Below are 18,630 nucleotides of genomic sequence, written 5' to 3' on the forward strand. Positions count from 1 at the left end.
GAACTTTATTTATTTTGGGGGTAACTTACTCCTTTATTTGCTCTAAAAATAAAAAAGTATATATCTTAAAGGGTAAAAAGTTCATTGGCGTCTTTAGGACTCAAAAACACTGAATTGAGCAAGACAGTGTACACTCACCGGCCACTTTATTAGGTACACCCATCCAACTGCTTGTTAATGCAAATTTCTAATAAGCCAATCACATGGCATCAAATCAACGCATTTAGGCATGTAGACGTGGTCAAGATGGTCTGATGCTGATGGTGATTTCAGTGACTTTGAACTTGGCATGCTTGTTGGTGCCAGACGGGCTGGTCTGAGTTTTTCAGAAACTGCTGGGATTATCACACACAACCATCATTAGGATTTACAGAGAATAGTCTGAAAAAGAGAAAATATCCAGTGAAACTAGATGGATTTGCATTGTAAACATTAAAAGCTAAAAATTTAGTAATTTTATTTCAAAATAAGTTTTTAGTTATGATACTTCCAAAAATAATTGCACAGAAATACACAGACTTTTATTCATCTATTTATTTTTACAAAATTTCTCAGCAGAAATTGCAAAAAAATGTCTACAGATTCTGTGAAAGTGAAAAAACCTGCATATTTCTTATTAAAAAAAAAAAAAAAAAAACATGCTGGAAACTATTTTGTCCTGGTTTAAGCAGCATTTCTGCAGGCAATAGTGCCTGAACTGGTGGGATTATGAATGCTCAAAGTACAGACAGGTTTAAATCCATTATGCCATTTCTTCTAGAAAACACCTGAAGGATTGTTTTGATGATTTTTACTTCATCCTATGTAGTAATAGTTTAATTCAGTTTTTAACTAATTACATGAACTTATGCTGATGTGTTTATCCTTATTTAACCTCACGTGCTAAACCTCATATAATTTTGCTCCATAACAGCTGTGCCCTTGTGTGACTAATAACCAAGAAGCTAAGTCTTGTACTCGTTATCAACTTAATGTTACATTTTTTGTTCCAAAATGTGCTCATTTTCAGGAACAATCACCGGCGGGAGGGGCTCAAGCTCACTCTCTTGCAGGCTCTATTATGAGTATGCGTAACTTTTTCTGTGCAGATTTGCTGTTCTGCCTAACAACTGATGATTGAACTGATGTTTGAACTGATCTGGATGGAGGATCTTTCTTACCCAAGCGCCCCGGGCGAGGCCGCAGAGAGATCGGCGACATATACTTGGCTGCGAGGGTTAGAGAGTAGTGTGGAATGCCCACATGTAAACCTCACACTGTAAAGGGTTTAATATGCAGGCCAGAGCGCTTTGTATGCGTGATGATTCCAAACACACTTCTATGCAGTCATGTTTGTTTGCGTGTGTGTGTGTGCCCTGCTGAAAAATCCAGCTTAAACCAGCCTAGGCTGGTTGGCTGGTTTTAGTTGGTCAACCAGGCTGGTTTTAGAGGGGTTTTGGCCACTTCCAGGCTGGTTTCCAGCCATTTCCAGCCTGGTCTAAGCTGGATTTTTTAGCAGGGTGTATATATATATATATATATATATATATATATAACAGGTCATGAAATGGCCGCCTGAATTCAGTCCATACCTGAATATTATTAAAGCAATACCTGGAAGGGAAAAACAAACATATGACTAAATCCAAGGAACAACTCCAGGAAGTGCCGAAAGAAGGCTGACATTAGGGCACATTTCAGAACTTCAGGAAAGCCTTCACCCAAAAAAAAAAAAAAAAAAAACTATGATAGTTCTCAATAAAAACAGAGTTTTGGTTTGAAAAAGAAAAAAATTTATTAATTCTTAAAAAAGTTTTATTTTTTTATTTTTAAAAAGACATCTTTTTCTCTTAAATAGAAGCTTAAGATATTGATAAATTATTTCAAGTACAAAAAGCTTTAAGATCAGGTTTGTACTATAATAGTTTTATAAAATAAAATAAAATAGTTTTAATCAGTCTTTAAATTAGCCGGTAGATAAAGGATACCTTATTTTTTTAGCTCCGCTCCTTCAGGTCTTGTTTCAGTTGGAATAAACATCCTCTCACATGATTAAATACATCAACGCACAGCATTGTACAGGTCCTAAACCACCAAACCTGGTGGTGGCTTAAGACTTTTACACAGTACTGTATATTTATGTACAATAAATAAATGAAATGTCAATTTGCCGTTTATAGACATTCACATTTTCTTTAAATTGCACATATATTACAATTATAAAATACATCTTAAATACATTTCCTAATGTATTCCTAACTCCCAAATATAATTGTCATTAATAACTTTAAAATATAAAGCAAAACAACCAGTCAGAATTCTGTCCATCCATCAACATTTACCCACACAAAAATCGGCTTTGCAAAACTTTTTTTTTTTTAAAGATCAAGAAATAAATCTATTTAAATAGAGTAATGAAACCCAAATCTTCTGTGTGTTTACAGCAACACATTTGTTTACAAAAGCTCATATGTGTTTGTTTGATGTGCAAGAACCAGTGAGGCCCAATCTCACATTACAAGATATGGCTGAACTTTACAGATCAATAAATATATGTGAATACAATTACAATTATTGAATTAAAACACTATTTCCATCAACACTTTTTAAAAAATAGATGACATGAGGGGGGAAAAAAAGTTGGTTTAAGAGCAAATTTAGAGGGATAGAAATTTGTCAAAATAGAACTATCTGTTCTGAAAATAATAAATAGACATGATGGTGAGAAATTGATGAGTGTTCGATACATCGCAAATTAAACCTTTTAGTATCAGTTGCAAAACAAGCAGAATATTGTAACACAATACACTGCAATGCCATGAACACAAATCTCTTCTCAACTTACAAAAGAAAATGCAAAGGCTTAGTCTGGGCGTCAGATGAAGAGGGGAAACTGCACATATACTAAAAAAGTCAAATAGCTACACCATGTGGCGACACAGAGTTATAAATCAAACAAAATCTTCCATTTTGAAAGGCACAAATTTTCTCCTTAGATTTTCCTTCGTAGCTCAATGACAACTGCAAATATACTGGTATCCAGTGGTGTAAATTAACTAATTTAAAATACTCAAATTACTGTAATTGAGTAGTTTTTCCTGAGAAATTGTAATTTACTAAGTAGTTTTAAATGTGTACTTTTACTTTTCCTTGAGTACATTTTTAGTGCAGTATCTGTACTTTTACTCCACTACTTTCCTTCAACCTGCAGTCACTAATTTTTTTTCTCTTGTCTATGGGAATTAGAAAAATCAGTCCTGTAATTCCTGTCCAATCAAATCACACATGCACTTTATATTGCAGCAAACTGTTTGGAAGCATTAAAAGTGTCCAAGAAGATGTTCAAAGTCTTTACACGCAATGACCCAGAGACTGTTCAGATCAGGGATGCCCAAACACAGTCCTGCAGAGCCGATGTCCTGAAGATTTTAGTTGCAACTTGCCTCAACACACCTGCGCGGTTGTTTCTAGAAAGCCTAGTATGAGATTGATTAGCAGGTGAATCTAATTGGGATTGGAATTAAACTCTGCAGGACACCGGCCCTCCAGGACCGAGTATGGGCGCCCCTGGTTTAGATGCATGTCACTGATGAGAAGATGATAGATATTTACCGTATGAGGATAGAGATAACACCTAGCAGACACAAGACGTCAACATGCCGTCAGATTGAAATAGTGCCCTAACTTCATGGAGACGCTGCATTGTTTGGAAGTGAAAATCAGGTTTACATCAGAACTTAACGTCAGCCCGATGTCAAAATCCAACCTAAAACCAGCCAAATATCAATGTCTAATGATGTTACAGCTTGACGTGTATACGTTATCACTATGACATCTATCAGACGTTGAACTTTGGTTGCCATAACTGATAAATAAATGTCAGTATTTGACGTCAATAGGATGTTGGTTTAAGATGTTGGCTCGAAATTGGATTTTGGTCACTTTCTAACAACCTAAAATCAACCAAATATCAACATCATTAAATGTCATTATTGGACATCAAAATAATGTTGTTCTTAGACGTTGGCTAGGCATTGAATTTTGGTCACTTGACATCACAACCTAAATCGAACCTAATATTAACGTCTTATGACGTTGTGTGCCTGCTGGGCAATAACTAAATGCACTACAGGATGTTACGTTTACACATCCACAAATTACATGTAAATGCATCGACTTTTAACAGCATAATACTCACAACTTTTGAGTACTTTTAAAATGGCTACTTTTTACTATTACTTTGAGTAATATTTACAACAGGTACTACTCTACTCGCACAACATTTTTAGGCAAGTAATGGTACTTTTACTTAAGTATGCTTTTTTAGTACTCTTTCCACCACTGATGGCATCTTATAACGAAAACAAACTATATATGACGATAAAAACAGTACTATATTCACAATGCTGCATAGACTGCAGATTAAAGAGTGTTTCATTTGTCACAAGGTTCAGGATATTGTAATACTATCAATTTTAAATGTATGCACACATCAAGCTGTCGTCAAGCTGAGACCAAAGTCTCATGAATAAATTCCTAATATTTGTAACTGGGACAATGCTTTTATGCTTTTAACCCAAAAAGTCGGACTTTTACTAATTCTGAAATTGATTAACTAAAACAAATCTGATACGGGAAATCTGAGGCCAGACACTTTGACAGCGTTCATAATATAAATTAAAAGGCTGATCATTTCATGTCGCACTGCCCTTGCCATCCTGCACAGTCATGATGAAATCTTGTTCAGCTATCAGTGAGATTGCCATGTTAACCTTTCACCAGCAACATAAGAGATTAAATTGATTTTCATCAAACAGTACAACTATAATAGCAGAACAAAACTTTTGTCCTTTAAATGTAATTTCAGCACATATTTTTGGTCAAATTAGAGAGAGTTTAAAGATCTGTGATTACTTGTTCTGTGTAAACAGACAATCATTTTACAGAATACTGCTTAATAAATGTAATGGTATAACTTTATTTTGATGGTCCCTTTAACACATTGTGTTGAATTTAAGTTACATTGCGTCTACAGAAAAACTAATTCCCAATAGATTATAGCACTTATGTTGGGGTTAGTTTAAGTTGACATACTTGCAAAGTTTCTTATAATCAGTTTAATGTGTTGAAGGAGCAGTATCAGCAGATATAAAGCAGACAGTCTACTAATACTCAAATGAGAAGTAATTGGTATTTAATAATAACGCAACTTTCAGTCAACAAAATGTGTGATAGGGATCAAAATAAAGTGTTATCCAATTTAACTAATTAAATTTCATAAATCTTTGCTGGGTTATATTAAATGTATATGCCATCTGAAGACTGGCATTGTCATGGTTGATTCATGAAAATATCTGATTATTTTAAATGACCTGGGTTTGGATAAAACACTGTGGAGGGACAGAAAATTAAAGGGTCAGTTCACCCAAAAGATTTAATAATTATCAAATGGATAGTTCATCCAAAAATTTAAATTCAACCATTTATGCTGTGCTCACACCTGACGCAGAACGTGCGCATCAAATCCCGCATCATAGTCACTTCAGAACAGACGCAAATTCACGTGATGGGCAGGGCTTCTGTCTGCCCGGTGACTCTAGCTTCGTTGCTAAATGGCTAACATGGATTTTATTAAGAAAATAACAGTGTTTAAGTGCTTTATGAAGGCTGAAAAAACAGCATCAGCATGTTTAGGACCGTATCTGATTCCACTTGATCCTTTCAGAGGTGCATCCAGCTCTGTGAGCTCATAAACTTCAGAAACTTTACCTGGATGATGGAGGCTTTCATTGGTGCTTCTGACTGAGCCAAGCCAGTTCGATGAACTGTTGCTCCTGATTGGTTAACGCAGCGTGAATTTCCACTTAAGTTCTGATTTTTGAACTCGAGCGATTGGCGCATCAAACGCTCTATTCGCGTCGCGTCATTCGTGCCCTGCATTTCGCATCATTCGCATCACGCTATTCGCAAATTTGCATTGACTGAACATGTAAATCATTCGCGCTTGACGCTCCTTCCGTGTATGGTGTGAACACAGCATTACAGTGCATCCGGAAAGTATTCACAGCGCTGTGGAACTTTCAGAGCAGCTGAAACTTTTCCGTAACCTTCCCCAGCCTTGTGCCTCAAGACAATTCTGTCTCGGAGGTCTACAGACTATTCATTTGTCTTTATGCTTGGTTTGTGCTTTGACATGCACTGTCAACCCTGGGACCTTATATAGGCAGGTGTATACCTTATCAAATCATGTCAAATTAACTGAATTTACCACAGGTGAACTCTAATAAAGCTGCTGTAAAATCTTAAGAATGATCAGTGGAAACAGAATTTACCCGAGCTCAATTCAGAGCGTCACTGTAAAGGCTGTAAATACTTATGTACAGGGGATTTTTCAGATGTTTTATTATAAATACATTTTTAACAATTTCAAAAACTCTTTTTCACATTGTTATTATTGGGTTTTGTGTGTAGGTGATTGAGAAAATAAATGGAATTAATCCATTTTGGAATAAGGCTGTAACATAAAAACCAAATGTGGAAAAAGTAAAGCGCTATGAATACTTTCCGGATGCACTGTACCTACCTTTCACTTGTTCCAAACCGGCTTAAGTTTATTTTTCAGTTGGATCCAAAAGAAGAAAAAAAAAAAAGGATTTAAGGATTTAATAACACTTTTAGGTTCCAAAATAATTATTTTAAGCATTAATTAATGTTTAACTTAAGGTTAATTTGTTTAAAATAAAGCATTAGTAAAGAGCAAAGACTGATAATTATTGGTTAACAGCATTTTAATGGTTCTGAATTATGGATTAGTATTGTGGACATAACGTTCACTTTAGAAAAGGGGGTCAAATTGTCTTTATTAACACTGTATTAATGACAATTCATGAATCAAAGAAATAATATATGGCTTATCAAATTGAACTATATGTTCAATAATCACTGAATTATGTCTTTGCTCATGCTTAACTGATGCATAATTGTAAATAAGTTAACATGATTCACAATTTAAACTGAGCTTAAAGGTGCAGTAGGTGATTGTCTTCAGAAACGTGTGTAATAGTAATGATTAAAGTAAATGATCTAAATGTATTTATATGTATTTTTATATTCTGGATAAGGCATAAAACTAAAAAATGTTCATCCAATATTGTCGGGCCCACATCTCCCATAATTCCGATAACTAGCTCAAACTGTAAACAAATGTAGATTTGGGATTTTTGTGCATCTCTAGATGAGCACGGCGTGTTCACAACATGTGCACACGAGACAGTCACGGCAAAATCAAATGCTGAATGGAATTTTTTTTAAACTCCTGAATGAACATTGGAGTTAAATTTGCATGCTGGAGAAAGGACGACACCATGGCTGATATATTTCTGTTAGACAGGTTTATGTTTTATAACTATTTTAGCTTCACGCAGAGCTGATGCAGTTTGACAAAACATCAGTAAATAGCGCAATTCTGCCTAACCTGCTTTCTTGAGGTGAAGAAGGTTTTATATTGACAATGGGCCATTTCTGAACAATGACGCGCTCCTGATATTGTTCACCACTAATCTGTAAATTCACTCTGAATTAGCATGCAAGTATGGCTTAGTAGTAAGTGAACTTCCTGCACGCTGCCGGGCCAACCATACATGCACTTCTAACTGGAGAATGACATGAACTAGTGGGTTGTCTGCTGTCGTGTCAGGCGTGTTCGCGATTTCAGGAGGCGTGGCTTTGAATCACAGACCCTCCTCTGCTGTCCAAAGCTAATATGCTAACCGATTAGCATTTTGGCAGATCACCTACTGCACCTTTAATACATAATTTGGGAGCCTAAAAAAAGTGAACAAATTGTGAACAAACATGAATAAATGGAACAAAGTGAACAAATTAACCATTAATTAACGCTTAACTAATGCATTATTTTGGACCCTTAAAATAAAGTGTTACCAAGCAGTTTAGTATTTGTTTTTTCTATATGGAAGTGAGTGCACAGAAAAACAAACAATTTATGTTGACTTTACACGAATTAATTTGACTTATGTTCGACTTAAGTTGTTTAAATTCAGCCCAAATAAATTGTTTATATCTTTCGTGTTGAAGAAAATAAACCAATACATGGTCGAAACCACTTGAAGATTAGTCAATAGTGAGTAAATTTAGATATACTCTAAACTATCCCTTTAATTACTGCCCTTCACGTCGTTTCTTGGGTCTTCATTCTTTTTCTGAATAAAAATAAAAATATTTTAGATTAAATCTGAATGCTCCCTCATCCTTCATAGACAGAAAGGTTTAAGAATCAACGTCCAGACAAATACCAAAAAATAAAAACTCAAAACAAACCATCTCCCTTTAGTGGTTCAACAGGAAACTTGTCAAGCTATGAGTACACTGTTGTGTACAAATCAAGCAAAAATAATGAATCCATTTAAGTTTCTGTTCCTCAGTGTCAGAATAGGGCACACATTCACAAGTGTGATGTGCACGTCGCGCTGCTGACCTATACATTAGATATATCAGTGTTTTTCTTTCAAAAAGTGGAAGTTGCACAGGCATCTAGGGTATAGATTGATTTCACGTAGCAGCCATTTTAAAAAGCGGAAGAAACCGGGAAAAAAAAAAAAAAAAAACGGGAAAAATACCTGAAGTCACACAGTAATGGCGTAACCGTCTGTGTACCTTGCTGTATAGTTTATCAGCGGAAAAAAAAGTGACTATTTTTTTTTTCACCGCTTTCTAAATTACTCGAAGGTCCGTTCTGAATGGATTGTGAATAGTGATAGTGAATGGATAGAGATTCAGACTCACAACACTGATTTGCCACAGTATTTACCAGTGCTCAACAAAAATGACTGTGATTGGCCATGAAGGTCATCATTTCACTGCACTTTACCGCTGTTTACTGAGTGCAAACATGATGATTGTGAAACCTGGTTTATTCTCGAGATGTCTGTTTGTTTGATTGAAAGCACGGTGAATGTGACATATTTACGAAGGTTGCACGCAACATTTCGAGTAGTTTGTGCGGCGCTGCGTTTGATTTGAGTTGAATATGAATACTTTTAAAGAGATTGTCTGAAACATACGACTGCACAGACATCTTTATGATCTGTCCGTGCGTGATCAGATATAATGAACAATAATTATTGGCTAGAAATTGCAACATCCATGGGGAAGGAGGAATGTTTTTGCTAAAAAGTTGAGAGGAACTTTCTTTTTAGCTAAAAAGAAAAACTTGAGGGATGAATTTGTTTTTACAGAATATGTTTTTCCACCAGTAGGTTTTAATTTAAGTTACAAAACAAAAATGAAGTAACAGATTATTTCTTTGATAACTGGAAAAGAACATTTGAACCTTTCGGTTTACAATATACTGATGCCCTGTTTTTCTAGGTTTATTGGTGCTAATGGTTTATTATTTCCATAATAAAGAATATATTTGTAGAGCAATCAGTGTTCTGTTGTCATTAATATTATAATAAACTTTAAAAAGGTAGAGATGTGAACAAAAGCAAGTGATGCATTAAAGTTTGATTAAAAAAAACTTTAATTGTTATAAAAATCTTTATAATCATTAAAATAATTAACACTAAAAAAATTGTTTAAAAATCTTCAACGATAATGATATGACGTAGTTCCGGAAACTTTCTACTTCTCTGTTTATCTGTTTAATTTTTATGGTGGGTTTCTTTAGGCCGCACTCTGTCATTTTAAAGAATTTCACAACGGCAAATGCGTCAAGTATAAAAGACTCGTCAGTTTCGTGAGGTGCGCACACAATCAGCAGAGATGCACCATGTGGTGCCAGGCGAAAGTATAAATCAGGTTTGAGAGTGCACCCTATACTTAAAAAAAAAAAATAATAATAATAATTGCTTTGCATGTATGCGCAAGGAGAATGCGAAGAACTTCCGGTTGGCAGCTGATGCGTATAAACAGTAACATTCATAAAGCTTTAAAACTATCCGCTTGTTAAGTGTGACGTCACACGAAGTGACTTCCGGGTCCAAGCGCTCTATTCAACTGAATGGGGAGACTCATGAAATGATAATAATAAATGTTTACAAAGCGATTTAATGCTTTCGAAAATCACGATCGCAGTATATATGTCCATGTCTAATATCCAATGGCCAGAAAGTGATACATTTTTTTAAATAATTGTAAAATTTTTGGTATTTGTCATGAAGCAAGCCCAGAGATTGTTGTGTACACTATGACTTTATGTAAAATTTACTTTAATGTGTGACAGGAATAAAACGTGATCATAAACGAATGATTTCTCCACTCAAATGAATGACGGCTTGGACCCGGAAACAGTATACATATGTCACAAACACGTCACCACTTAACAAGCGGATAGTTTTAATCTATTTGACCTGCTTTTAGCTTCTTTGAACTAATACTGTTGTTGACCTCCTGAACTGATTATTTAAAAAAATGCGATCTAATGGGATGGAAAAAAACTGCTGAGAGGCATTTTCCATGTCAGACGGCATCTTCTACTATTTAAATGAAGTCTCATCATAGCTAATGTGATCATTTTCTCTTTCTTTCAAATATATAACCAGCCCAAACAAAGGTTATTCTCCATGTTTGACACACACACACACACACACACACACACACACACACACACACACACACACACACACACACACGTAGCCTGTACTCTCCCACTGACACACTGATTTAATAACTATGACAAAGAAAATATAGGCTAGTGTCATTTTAAAATGACAGAAAAACAAAAACCGTGTTTCATTCCAGTAATCTGGATTGCTCTATAATGCAGTAAAGTATTGTGTGTGTGTGTGTGTGTATGTTGAAGAGTCACTGAGCTAACAGCTGACAGGCCGGGGAACCACACACACTGTACTTCTGACGACAGACACGTGAACTAGGAGGTTTTTCTACCGCGCTTGAACCTTATCTGACAGATTATAACAGCTTTAACATACACCTTTCTAAGTTGTGTGTCACAAAAACACTTCGTAAATACATTTAAATGCTAATAAGACCCTTTTTCGGAGCGCAAATTACCCACTGTAAACGGAATTTCTAACCATTCTACCAGAAGGCGCTGGTCGCTATGTCACCATCAATGCAGCAGCCAAGAAAAAGGTCTATACTGACATTGAGTCAATTAAATTGTTGAATAAAGTCGGGCGCACAACAGCCGTCTTGCTGCTTCAAAATACACAGTTTTGAGGACTTTTTGAGGGGGACTTTATCAGGACTTTGAATGAGTCAGGACTGTTGCAGTCTGAGGATGAGGGAGCTCTCAGATTTAAAAGATCTTCATTTTTAATTCAAAGATAAGTCTGAGCGGTTTGAAACACGAGGTAGACAAGACAATGCATGGTTTCCACTACATTCATTCTTCCGTGGCGGGGCGCCACACCAAAATTCATGCCGCCACGGCTACATTACAGCTTCATATTCAAAATATTCGGTTGTTTTTTAAATAGCGGGTTAAAAATCGCACCGAAAACGTATGAAAAGGTAAGTGAATTATAACAGCGCAGAATTTTCTGTGACCGTAGAAGTGCTGTGCGTGCTGTTTAACCCTTTAAGGTGACGAACTGACAAACTGGTGCGTGAGACCAGCAATCACTGCGTAGCTTTCAGTTATGATCATCACAGTTTCCATAATTATACTTTATTTATAGATAAAGGTTTGTGGCTCTACATATAATGACTTTATCTTTCTGGAGTTTATAGCCGTTTCGCTTTACTTCAGGACACATTAATGCTGCGGTCTGCTACGCAAGTCTATTGGAGACATTCATAAATATTCCTAGCAAATCTAATAAATATTGGAGACATACTCGGTACATAAACACACTAAATCTCACTTCAGCCGCGTTTATTTGAGGGCGCGCAAGAAAATCTGGACTTGAGCAGCGTATATTTGAGGGCACGCAAGACGTTTTGTGCATGAGCAGAGGAAATCGGCGCTCAAGCAGAGATTGACATGCTCATAGGCTATTACATTAATGCGATCTCGACTTAATACTGCGCCCATGACATTAATCAATGAATTAACGCCACATGTTGTGGTAGATCTGTGTAAAATGGCCAACGGAGTCTGCCGCCACAGCTGGAAAAAGATCCTAGAGGAAACACTGCAATATCATTTTTTTTTTTTTTTTGGTGAACTAACCCTTTAATAAATCTCTGTGATTCAAATAAGACACAAGAAAAGACTTTTGGAAAGACGTGTGAAATAACCCTTTGAGCTGGTATTTATATCCATTCATGAATGAAAATACAGCAACCGAACGACTCACAGATTCCCCAACAAGGCTCCTCGTAAAATTCTTTATTCATAAACTTGATGCAAGTTTACAAATATACTGTACATGGTCAAAATTCTCTTGTAATGGAAAAAAACCTAAAAAAAAAAAAAAAAAAAAAAAAAAAAAACAACCCAGAAAGCATGCCAACAGTGTGAGCTTCAAGAACCATTCCATGAGATGGCACCAGAGACGAATTCTGTTATTGGTTACTGTGAAGTTCACGATCGATGTGGAGAAAAACAAAAACAGTAACTGTCTGAACAAGGAAACAAGAGACAGCTAATCAGTCACAGAAACCTTGGTCAATGCAGACGAGCCCAGGTCAACAACTCTGAAAACACAGATGCACTTCTGAGACGAACCCCCCTGTAAAGTCTGCCTTTTTCAACATCACAGATGAATACGTCTCTGAATCAAGGCGGCAGCCATTATTTGCAAAGCGAACACTCAAGACATTCCTGCAGCAATGTCTCTTATACACGTGATTGGAGTTAAAATGACATTTGCATCTCACGTTTTCATGATGATAACATGTATCCAAGAGACTGCCAGTTACGAAGTTCAAACTCGGGGCTGATCCATGAGGCACAATCACAACATTCTGTGCAAATACTAAGCCAAAAGTCCCGAAATATTTACAAGTGGGAAAGCTGAACGGGTGCGCGACAACAAAAACATTACGTTTGACTGTTAACTCCGTAAACAAAATGGAAATCTGATACGTTTCATAGAGTCGTCCAATCAGAGTTGGCCTTTTAACACTTGTTACGACGGAACCAAGCGCCATCAGAAAATACTAAGCTGAGGAAGTCGTTAAACAACTCCTTTTCTTAACTTTCCAAAACTAGAGAAAGTGGAGAAGCAGAGGAAATGTGTTTTCAAACAGAATGGATTTTCCTGAGTTTTCCATGAAAATTGTGAGACGTCGTCACGAGCGCAAGCCTTTCTTCGAAAGCCAGTTTTATAATACACTGCGAAACAAAGACTACGGTAGGGAGGGTGTGGTGAATTTCCAAAAGTTCGCTGTGAACGTTAGCACATCGACCATTCTTAAGACTTTATACTGGACATTCAAATCCAAGAGGTAAAACAAACAACATGTTGAGGGGATTGTGAGAATTGTCCATGAGGTTTGGAAAGGAACAGTGCTCTTGAAGTGTTGTGCTATGAGAAAAGTATTATTTGCGCTCTTTAAGATTCTCACAAAACGAAACGTTTAAATCCTGCTGATCATAAGAGGTCCATTAGTAATGTGAACCTCAATCTGTAACAGCTGTTTTTGCTTTTAATGGAGCAGAAATTATAAACATCTTTCAAAACAGGAGATGACAATTAGGTGGAAAAAAAAAACCAAAACAAAAAGAAAAAGTTATGTTCATATCACTTATATAAATACAATTTTTAAGATATTACCCCATTATTTTGAGAAACATCAACCTTTTTTCCCCCATTTCGAGTCCCAAAGTCTGTGAAAACAACTCGGATAATTCCCCCACTTCACATAAACACCACATTTAAGACGCCTCAAATCCATTTACAAGTATACAAGTGGAGCTCTGTTCAACGATGGATCGACGGCTTGTTCCACTTCGCCAAAGCTCGCGTTTGTCCATTATTGGTCAGATCAGCCACATGCTAAAAGCAAGCGTAAGGAAACTGATCCTTAGTGAGGAAGAAAAACAAAACAAAAAAAAAAACATACGAGATCTGGAGCTGTATACGTGCTCCTTCCTCTCGTCCTCGGCGTTTTCGTTTAACATTAGGGTTGCTTAGGAAGCTTGCGCATATAATTGTGGCAAGTAACGTTTCTTCGACGACATCAGCATTAAATGTACCAGTACATGTTAACTCGGAACGCATGAGGGGGTGGGGGGGACAAAAAGTCAATAGATACAAGAGCAGTGGCACATTGTCTTCACATTGTCTCTAGTTGCATCCATTTCCTGTTTTAAGTTCAGTAAACCACCATTTTAAAGTCCACGGCCATAAGAACGTCCTTTAAAAGCAGACGGAGAGGATCAGATCCAGCATCTTCATTGAGCATCTCCATCTATGTAATATCCTGAACAGAGCCATGCTCCAGTAAAAGCGTGGAGGAAGCGATGGAAGGAGAAAAAAAAAAGAGAAAAAACATTTTGAATTGCCTCATTAGTACCAAGGCTCTGAACATTCCATCAGAATAGAAGAAACTAAATGAAAGAGGGAAAGAGAGCATGAGAAATGGACAGAAATCCAGACGTCATGGGATCTGGTCAAGAGTCCAGCCTTGCAGAAGATAAAGGACGATGCAAATTTCCGAGCATTCCAGACAGCGAGAGGGCGAACGTTTCCCCTGATGGTTTCCACTTACACGCGGGAGGGCATCATACTCAAGCTGAAGAGGTGAAAAACATTAGTAAAATAAAGCGAAGGTTTGACCAGACATCCCATGTTTGCGGTGTGCAGGCGGATCAATGCCTTTCCTAGCCATCTTCTTTAGGAGGTGTGTACCAGCCTAAAGGAGAAGAAAAAACAAATGAGAACAGTTCAAAGTGCATCAACTGTGTATTTGAGTGCATGGTTTCTTCACCTACCGTTCTTTTCGTGAATCTGAACCAATGATTTGTATGACTGTTGTGCTCTGGCGAGATTGTATTGATTCTGGGCAAAACAAAACGGCACAGGGTTAACATTCCTGCAGGCAAATTTTTTTTAGAGTCATTTTGAGGCCTGGACGAACCTTATTTGCTCCGAACTGCACTCTGGCTTTCCCTTTGACTAAGGTGGCATTGATTTGCATGATGACTGACTCTATTGAGTAGGCACTGCTCCAGCCCTGTGAACGACAGCACAGATTAGATTCATCTCTCACTTTAATTCAATGAGGAAAATGTGGAATTCAGAGAGATCTCAAACCTGTTTTGTAAGAAGCTCCATGCACAAGGCTCCTCCTCCAAGAACATAGCTAGAGTGAGGAAGAATAAAAGCATTTAGCATGGCACGTTATATTTTAGTTAAAAACTAGTTTAGAGAGGCATCTGCTGTTAAAAGCTAAACTCAGAATTGATTCAAGAGTGAATAGTGATGCATTTTGAAAATCTCAGAATATTTGCACCAGTTAAATAAAGGAAAATAACAGTTAATAAATTAGTGTATCTCTATCAACATGCGTATAAACTACTAACTCAGCGCTTCCCACACAGACTTTACTTGGGTGGGCTGCCCAAATTTATTAACGGCCGCCCAAGTGTATTTAGTGACAGTTTTTTTTTTTTTTTTTTAAACAATCCTATCATCCTTTTACACTTTTTTTTTTGTATCCGCCAAAGATAACCCAACATTAGCATTCGATTGACCAGTAGACAATCTTCTCTAGCCCTACACATTTTGTACTGCTCATTAGCCGCATTTCCACTGTTTTATCGGGCTGGGCTAATCGCTCAGGAGGTTGAGCATGTAATCATGTCGTGTTTCCACTGACAGGCTAGTAGTTTGCAGTGTGTCACGCAAAAACCCGCCCCCAGAATGTCCCCCGAATTATACGCCACACAACCCGCCCAGTTCAACAAGAATCAGGCAGATAAAGCACAACATCGCATCACAAAACGGTTCATTTGAAGACAACCGAAACAAATAAATGAAACGTTAATGTACAGCATCACATTTGTTTACTCGCCGACCCACTGTTGGCATCGTGAATCAAGTGGTCTCTCCACTAACGGAGGGACCCAGCGTAGTGAACGCACCCATCCATAAAATAAAACCACAGAAATTCTCTGGTAATAACTCGGCATGAAATGTATTTTATGACATCCTCGTTTTGATAGACGTCGTCAAACATTCAGCCTAAATGCTCCGGAGAGACCTAAAACATATAATTTTTTCCCCTAGAGCATAAAACACTTAATAGGTAATTCCCCTTTACTGAATGATGTTGCATTTTATTCATTGATCTTAAATAAAGGAAAATGTTAAGTGTTTCAGCACATAAGAGCATGTCATAAAATATAGCCTATATTCCGTTGCGCTCAGCAGCTATCCACTAACATTTAAATTTCATTTTAAAATTTTAACACGTCATATAAAATCATAAACATTTGTTTGAGGACACATTTTGTATTTGCAGTTTTCCCCAGCGCGTTTGTAAAGCGGCGATGCACAGGACTGGATGACAGAAAAGAAGGTCGCCTAGTTTCTGCTTTCACTCGCCCAAAATGCTCTGTTTGCACGGTTTGATTAATATCATTGTATCCAAATACTTAATAAATAATATTTCAAAACTCCTCCTGTGTTTATTGTTTTTAGAAAATATCTAAAATCTTTTTTTCAGACAGGCCTTTGTAAAATGAAAGATATATTTGGCTTAAAAACGGTTTAACTTATTTATTGTATATAGCTACATTATTGTAGCTAGTTTTTTTTTTATTGCTTTATATATTTAATATGATTTTCTTATATCCGATATTTGTAATTCTTTAAATTAATTCAATATAGCTTAGGCTATTTTTTGAAGATATGACACTATTGTTTTCAGCCTACAAAAGTGGACACGTAAATTGTAAAGTTTTATGTCTTTCTGTTGTGTTCATATTGTGTATTATCTCCAAAATAAAAATCTCTGGCCCAGAGACAGCCCCGCTTTGGCCCGATCAGGCCCCGGAAGTGACAGTGGAAACGTGACTGGTCTTGGCTCGCTCGCTTTAGGTGCGATAGTGGAAACGTGGTTAATGTGAGTGGGTGTGTGTGTGTTGTTGTGTGTGTGCGAGAACTGTCAACAAGACTTCCTCAAACAGTCTCACATGCTCTGCAGAGACACACAGAGATTCGTCTTTTTGAGGCTTAAAAAAGCTTCCGGCCTTTGTTTTTAATCTCCTAAAATTTTCTGGAGTCCACTTTTGCTTTCGCTTTCTGAAGTTGTTGCGTTTTTGCATTACTCTTTTATTAAAGACTATTCGCTTGGCTTTGCAGCTCACAGAACGCACAGCCACAAGACAGAGTAAAAGTAAATAACAGATCCTTTAGTCTAAACTATATATATAAAAAAACAAATACTCAGAAATGACATCTAAACTAGCTGCAAATATATGTACACCATTAGAAATGGTCAATCAAATCATTTACCTCAAGAGAGTGCAGCGGTGTACACATGGCTCTTAAATAGCATTTTCTATTACTTTAACCCATTGAAAAGAAACTGTGCATAACAGTGTTATAATGAATAAAAACATTGTAAAAAAAAATAATAATAAATTTTTGTGTTACATGAAGTTTGAACTATTTATGTGCCATAAGTAAAACATGTTTCAATCCGGCTACCACCGCAAGTATATTTCAAACCTGTGAAAAGCACTGTAACTGAAGTATGAATTACGCACAATGCATCAGTTCGCATTAGGTATAACATGAACCCTTGACATGTACTCAAGTAAATCAGTCATTTTTCTGTAGCACAAATGTAACTTAACAGAAAGTATATTTTTATCAACTTCAAACTGCATTACCTGTGATATCAGCCACCTTACATTCATTCCAAAGCATTTTTGTCTAACATAAGAGTCATCTATCATTTCATATCATATCACTAATTCATAAAATTAACAAATATAATAAAGACGCTAATGTTACCGATTGAATGAGCACAAATTAAATATTTTCACTTCAGGTACCTTTAGAAAGCTGTTTGAAGATTTATTGAGATGCATTTACACAGCTCAAATGCCTTTACATGACATGAAACACTAAAATCATACCATTACTAAATTACTATGAATAATGTATATTGCACATAGGAGATATCTTGGAAAAATGCAATACAGTGGTCCCTCATTATTCGCTGCAGTTTTGTTCTAAAAACACCCTGAATAGGCGAAATCCACAAAGTAGTCAGCTTTATTTTTTACAACTACTCTAGGTGTTTTAAAGCTGTAAACCCCCTCACTACACACTTTATACACTTTTCTCAGACTTGGTATTAACATTTTCACATTTTTCTCTTTTGTTTACACACTCTCAAAGTTCAAACCTTATTATAGAATGATTATAGAATGAAACTAAAGATCAAAACCCTTTGTCAGGAAACATTCAACACTGTCAGCAAAAGGTTCATAACGCTTTTTAGCTTTTGTGCAGATAATGTTGGAATCCAGTTTAATGCTCTTTTTCCTGGAGTCACTGATCCACAAAACTAGCAGACTCCAGCCTTAAGGGAGTCGCACACACCAGATGCGCCACGCACATGACAGCAATTTAAAATGAAACTATTCTCGCTCTGTGGCGCAGCAATAATATGATATAAGCCTGTTTACAAGTCTAAAATGCATGGCGCTGCATGGCTTGGCACATGCGGTGTGCGACCCCCTTTATAATGGTCTTGCTTCGG

At 36.7% G+C, this 18,630-nt stretch overlaps 2 protein-coding genes across 5 annotated transcripts in view; both read right to left on the bottom strand.

Moving 5' to 3' along the window:
* The window catches only part of parp6b (poly (ADP-ribose) polymerase family, member 6b), a 549,184-nt gene that overhangs the window by 325,544 nt on the left and 205,010 nt on the right, over positions 1-18,630 (bottom strand). The window lies entirely within an intron of this gene.
* Positions 12,281-18,630, bottom strand: part of ube2q2 (ubiquitin-conjugating enzyme E2Q family member 2) — a 36,018-nt gene continuing 29,668 nt past the window's right edge. For all 4 annotated transcript variants that reach the window (NM_001328204.2, NM_001328201.2, NM_001328203.2 and 1 more), the window contains 4 exon segments: positions 12,281-14,766; positions 14,846-14,912; positions 14,992-15,087; positions 15,168-15,216. In NM_001328204.2, the coding sequence (NP_001315133.1) occupies positions 14,735-14,766; positions 14,846-14,912; positions 14,992-15,087; positions 15,168-15,216 (244 nt within the window). In that variant the 3' untranslated portion in view covers positions 12,281-14,734.

Source organism: Danio rerio, chromosome 25, assembly GCF_052040795.2.
Source record: "Danio rerio strain M-AB ecotype USA chromosome 25, GRCz13ab, whole genome shotgun sequence".
Taxonomy (NCBI): domain Eukaryota; kingdom Metazoa; phylum Chordata; class Actinopteri; order Cypriniformes; family Danionidae; genus Danio; species Danio rerio.